The following is a 6,622-nucleotide window of genomic DNA, read 5'->3' on the forward strand; positions in this document are numbered from 1 at the left end:
CTTTAGGTCATTCTGATGCACAGTGAAGCTTAAGAACTATTCTAGTGATATAAACTAAGTTGGCTCTCAGCTTTCCCCACTGTTGGCTTTCCTGGGTTTATTAGTCAGTTACCTACTTATATGTTTCTTTTCCAGCTTGCAAAATTTTTGTGTCTATTTTTTCCTGCCCAGTTTTACCCATATATGTGGATTTATAAATTTTTTAAAAACCTCTTCATTATGGTTTGAAAGAGGCTTTAGAAGGAAGCAGTTACATGCATGAGTCCAATTTGCCATTTTTATCTGGATATCTGTATTCATTCTTCCAGTGTTTTTATTTCCAATAAAATATAGATGTTAAGTAGATAAATCTGTTACTAAAACTTAGGAGATTTTAGATATCACCTTATTATGTCTTTCAACAGATTCAATCTATTTATTTCCATTTTGAAATAGAGTAGTCACCCCTTATGCAAGGGAAATACAGTCCAAGACACCTCACGGATGCCTGAATCCATAAGTAGTACCAAACCCTGTGTTTTTTCCTATAAATACATACCTATGATAAAGTTCAATTTATGAATTAAGTATACAAAGAGATTAACAATAACAGCTCATAATGAAAGACAATAATTAGGGGCCAGTGCTGTGGCTTAGCACAGTAAGTTGCCACCTACAGCTGCGGCATCCCATTTGGTTGTTGTTTCAAGTCCTGGCTGCTTCACGTCTGATCCAGCTCCCTGCTAATGCACCTGATAAAGCAGTGGAGGATGGCCCAAGTACTTGGGCCCTTGCACCCATGTGGGAGAGCCAGAAGAATTGGCTTTGATCTGGCCCAGTTCTGGCTGTTGCAGCCATTTGAGCAGTGAACCAGCAGATGGAAAATTTCTTTCTCTGTCTCTCACTCTCTCTGTAATTCTGCCTTTCAAATAAAGTAAATATTTTTTAAAAAAAGACCACAATTATAAGAATAAACAAAATTATGTAGATATGCTGGAAAAAGGCAGAGTGCACATTCTGGAACACATTCAGACTAGAATAGGATAGCATAAGATTTCATCCTGGCTACTCAGAATGGCGCATAGCTTAAAAATTATCAACTGTTTGTTTCTGGAATTTTCCATTTAATATTTTTGGAATGCAAATGACTTCAGGTAACTAAAACTGCATAAAGTGAAGCCATGGAAAAGGAAGGGTTACCTGCTCTCTCTTCTTGGATTTTGGAACACCTGTTTGCCTCTCCCTGATTTCTAAAGTTGGAGCTCTTAAGGATTTGGGTCTCTGGGTAATTTTACCTATTTCTTTGACTTTACATACAGTCACCTCTCTCTACCTTGACGTCTCTTCTGAACTACAGACATCCTGCCCACTAGACATCTCTACCTGGCTATTTTATATACGTATAAAAATTAACAAGTCTAAAACAACTCCCAAGCTCATGCCCAAATCCTGCTCTGTATTCTCTCCTGGGTTTATAAAAGACACACTTCTAGACTCAGGTGCTTATATGAGAAATCATTCCTGATATGCTCTCTCCTAAGCACCATATTAAAACTATCAGTCAATCTTGTCCATGTTCTCTCTAGAATGTTTCTTAATCTGTACATTTCCAGTCACTCTAGTCCCTGCTATAAATGTTTTTTCTCTGAATCTCTGCAATAGTTTACTTGTGCCCATTCTTGTACCCTTCAATCCATTTTCCACTTAACAGCCAGAGTAATCCTTTAAAAAGGTAAATACCATCGTGTCACTCTCCTGTTTAGAAGATCTTCACTGGGGATAGGTGTTTGGTGCAGGAGCTAAGTTGCTGCTTGAAATATCAGAGTACCTGATTCAACTCGGGCTACTCTACTTTTGATTCAACTTCCTGCTAATGTGCACTCTGGGCGACAGCAGATGATGGTTCATATACTTGAGTTCCTGATACTCGCATGAGGAAGCTGGATGTAGTTTGTGGCTACTGGCTTAGACTTGCCCCAGCCCTGCCTATTGAAAGCATTCAGGGAGTTAAACAGCAAATATAAGATCTCTCTCCATCTGTCTCTCTGCCTTTCAAATAAAAATGAAAATACATAAAACTCTACATTGGCTTCCCACTGCACTTAAAAAAAATATATACCCATTTAACATGGCCTATTAGGACCTGCCTGATCTGGTCCTCCAGCTTCTTTCCCTCATATTAATACATTCCAGCCACACTAACTGCCTGTTAAGATAATTTCTGAAGAAGTAAAGGATTTAGGATCTTTGTACGTGCTGTTCTTTTTGCCTGGAAACTCCTCCCTTACTCTCTTTGCTTGAATAACTCCTACTATTCTTTATTGATTTAACTGTACCTGGCTCATGCATAAACTATACCCCATAGGCTACTATGTCTTAGACTTGATCTCAGCCAAAAGGCTGAGAAGCAATTGGGCTACTATGTCTTATAGTTCCTTCTTCTTTTTCTTCTTTGGGGCACTTAAGACAATCAGAATTTTAAATTTATTCACGTTTGCTTGTTAAGGTCTATCTCCTGTTTGATTAAATACTTCAGATAATAGGGGTCATAATAGTTCTTTTCTCTGTTATATCTCCAGAACCTGAAGTACAGTGTCTGGCATAGAGGAAGCACTTAAAAAATACATGCTGAACAGAATGAAGAGAAAAATAGACCTTGTTCAAGGTCTCAGAACAAGTTAGTGGCAAACCCAATATTCAAATCCAAGTCTCATCTTTCAGATCTTTAAATCATTTCCATTTTATTAATCTATACTTCCTTAGATGCTTTATTTCTAAGTGTTTTGAATATACAATAGATGCTCTTTAACATACAATTCTATAAAACATTCTGAATAATATTAATACCTTTATCAAGCACTGTCATCTCTATTATTTAACAAAAGATTTTCATATTTGAAAATAAAGTCAGCATTTGAAAGGAAATACTTACTGTGGCTTTCACATAACAACATTTTCCAAATAAGAGATTTCAGAACTAGGAAGTTAGGACATTTATACCTTAATGATTCTTAGGATGAATAAACTCGAAGTTAATTTTAAGGGGGAACATTCAGATTAATGTTACTTTATCTCGCATATTAAATACTAACATAAAATCACTGTCTGAATGATTCAACATTCTAATTGCATGAATTTGGGCGAGATATTAAATCTTCATTCTACTGAGACTGTGCCTCATCTGGCCGCATCTTCTCTCCTGTCTTTTATTTATAGTTTAAGCATTTATAATTCTCTAACAGAATAGAAATAGATTAATTCAACAAAAATTTATTGCCAACTTTGTACCAGTCACTGTTCTAGGTGCTAGGACTTCAGTCTGTTTTTCAGTGGAAGATAGATATTAACAAGCAAATTAACAAGATAATCTCAGATGCTAACGGTTTTGAAAATTTGGGAGGGAGAAAGGGAAGAGAGAGAGATTTACTTTAGTAAGATCTCTCAGAAGTGTCTTTCGAGATGAGACATGAATGACAAGAAACAAGCCAAGAGAAGTTCTGGGAGAAGCCGGTTCATGTGGTATTTTTCAAATTGCAGGCCCTGACCTACTGTAAGTGGACCAAAAAGTCAATTTAGTGGGCAGGGACACAACTAAAAAAATATTAGAATATATCACATGAAATAAAACTTGTTTCAAGTATATGCATATATATTAAAACACATGTATGTGTGCTTATATAGGTATGTATGTATGCATGCCTACATGAGTCACATTGTTAAATGCATTTCTTACTATAGAGAGGTTAAAAAAAAAGTTTGAAAGCCACCAAGTAGAAGGACTAGTCAGAATTGAAAGCCTTAAATGGAGTAAAGAGCTTTGTGATTTCTGGGAAGTGAAAAACCAGTATGGCACTGGAGAGGAGTGGTACGAAATGAGGTAGTAAAAGTATAACTTCTTCTCTCATTGTGTTCATTAAGAGACAACAAAGGAGAATGATCTCCCTTTGTAAACCGTCATTAAGAGAAGTTAGCAATTATAGTTGACCCTCCATCCATGCATTGCATCCACCAATTCAACCATGGATTGAAAATATTCAGAGAAAAGTCTGCATTTGTGCTGAATATGTACTTTTCCCCCTTGCCATTATTCTCTTAAGAAGAACAACTATTTGCATATCATTTACATTATATTAGATATTATATGTAATCTAAAGATCACTTAAAGGATATGGGAACATTGTGTAGATTATATGGAAATAACAACACAACCATTTTACATAAGAGACTTGGACTTTGTTGTCTGCAAGAGTCTTGGAACTAATCTCCCACAGATACTAGGGGATGACCGTGCAGTAACATGACTGAAAATAATCTCTAAGAATATATATTATAGTGAGAATGTGGTTTTTTGGCAATAATTAAAAAATGGAAATCAAGTTCATAAAACTCTGGGGGAGCCCTCTGGTTCATTTCAGATTCTTTTTATAATAATGATGATGATGATGATAATAATAAACCCTTCGTGTTAGTTGGTAGTATTTAATTCTGTGAGTCTCTTGGCTATAAAATACAAAAGGAAATGATATAAGAGACCACTTAAACCAGTGGTATTTAACTTCTCTGGGCTGTCAGAATCCTTAAGTGTGAAAAAGTAGGGGATCATCTGTTCAGTAAGGCTCCTTTATGCTGTAAAATTCTATGATTTTAGAACCATCTACTATTTTAAACGTTGCAAAAAAAAATCTGATGTTTTATCAGAATATCTTAAAAAGGGGAAATCACACGACATACAATGAAGATACTGTCCTTGACTTGACAGTAAATGACACAGAGTTGGAAGAACTAGGAGATACAGCCAAAGTTATCTCGGGAAGTTTTCTGTCTGTCCTACACAGATTGAGCTACACTTTGGAATTCCTGCGGCCTTCTCACCTCCTGAGATCTGGATCTCGATAAATAACAAGCTTCCCGAAAAGGGAAGTTTAAAGCTCAACCCGTGTGTAACTACAGCTCCACAAAGACTCTCGAGGCAAGGCAAATGGAAAAGTGAGTTGGCGACACAACTCACCTACAAGTTCTCCAATCATGAAAAGCAAGTAAAGAACAGCAGCAATGGTCAACCTGGTTTTCACCTTTCTCTGCTTCAGTAACTCTCTCTGTTTGCTGCAGTTGTCACAGGGGTCCACCTTCAAGCTCAGCTGACTGTTGGTCAAAGGTAAGTCCTGGTCCAATAGGGAATCGTCGTCGGCCTGGAGCGCCGGGTGCGCCCCGTTAACAGGCCTTTCCGGGGGCTCGGGCTCGTCCTCCGCCACCACCACTCGAAGTTTGTTAAAGCGAGCCAGCCCCTCGTCCCCCACCTCATCCGAGAAGTCAAAGGCGCTGGTGTCATTTAGAAACAGCGGCGCATCATCCTTCCTCAGCAGGGATTTGAGGCGCTGCCACGCGCCGGAGCCGGCCATGGCAGAGGCTGAGCGGCCGCGCCGCGGAACGGCTCGGTGCAGGCGGCCGGCCGGCGGCTCCTACTTCACCGGAGCGCCGGTTCCCGAGGGCAGCGCCGCGCGTCCCTCCCCATCCTGTGGAAAACGAAACACGTTATAAATTAAAGGCGCCCCAACACTGCCCACAAGTTCCGAAGCGGCGGGCGGCGGGGCGCTGGGCCGGCCCCGAGGCGCCGCCGGGGCTCCGCGAGGTAGGGGGGTGGGGGGCGGCGCATCTACCTGGGGCGCTGCCGCGGGGCCGCTCCTCCCTTCCCCAACCCCCCTCGCCGCCTCGGCGGGGCCGGCTCGCGCTGCTCCGCTCGGGGCTGCGAGGGAGCGGGGCCGCGGCTCGCGCCCGCCGCCGCGCCCGCCGCTCGAGGCCGGCTCCCCGGGTCTGACAGGTTCGGGGCCGGGCGCCCGCGGCCGCCGCCTCTCCCCGCCCTGCGCGAGGCCGCGCGCGTGCGCCGGGCGAGGCGCGCGAGGGGAGGGGTCGGCGCGGGGACACGCAGGCCCGGCGCGCAGGGCTGGGACGCGCGCGGGGGCTGCGCCGGGTCGCGCCGCCCCTTCGCCCGCGGGGTCGCCCCGGCCCAGGGGCGCTCACTGGCCCAGCGCGGCGTCCCCGGGGCCCTTCCTCCTCCTCCTCCCAGAAGAATGCGCTTGCCGGGCCGGGGTCTGCGGGCTCGGCGGCTGGGTTGGCACGGTCCCGCCCGGGGCCGGGCGTGGCTGCCTGGGGGTCCCTCCGGCGAAGGTGGGTCTCCGGGATCCCGGCCGCGGCAGCTTCTCAGAAAACAGCCCGAGTGCTTTCCTGCCAAGTGGGAAGCCAAGCGACTTTTCCCTCCTCCCATTGCTGCGTTTCTGGCTTGTTGGCAAGGGTTCCCAACGCACAGAAATGATAAATATTTGAGGAGATGAAAAATGCTCCTTTGCCTGGTTTGATGTTTACATTTTGTATACGTGTATCGAATTCTCGCACTTGCCCCATAAATATGGTACGGGTATTGTTTGTCCGTGACAAAGATAAAAATACAAGCGAGGCTTAAATAATTATTTGCTGCCCAGTCAAGTCCACTGGAGAGGGTGAGGCTGTTTTTGTCAGCAGTTCTGTGTCCTTATGTTCACTATTGTTTTTCGTTGTATTCTGTGTGCTACTGCCAAGTTCTTTTTTGTCTCTCTGGTATTTACCGCGTGGACCAAACTTGAGCACAAGAAATCTACTAGAGGTATCT

At 43.2% G+C, this 6,622-nt stretch overlaps 1 protein-coding gene across 1 annotated transcript in view; it reads right to left on the reverse strand.

Moving 5' to 3' along the window:
- SLC30A4 (solute carrier family 30 member 4) overlaps positions 1–5,506 on the reverse strand; it is a 39,613-nt gene extending 34,107 nt beyond the window's left edge. The window contains exon 1 of the mRNA XM_062205837.1: positions 4,988–5,506. Coding sequence (XP_062061821.1) covers positions 4,988–5,378 — 391 coding nt within the window. The 5' untranslated portion in view covers positions 5,379–5,506. The remainder of the gene's footprint in view (positions 1–4,987) is intronic.
- Between the last annotated feature and the right edge of the window lie 1,116 nt (positions 5,507–6,622).

The sequence above is a fragment of the Lepus europaeus genome, chromosome 11, assembly GCF_033115175.1.
Source record: "Lepus europaeus isolate LE1 chromosome 11, mLepTim1.pri, whole genome shotgun sequence".
NCBI classification, from domain to species: domain Eukaryota; kingdom Metazoa; phylum Chordata; class Mammalia; order Lagomorpha; family Leporidae; genus Lepus; species Lepus europaeus.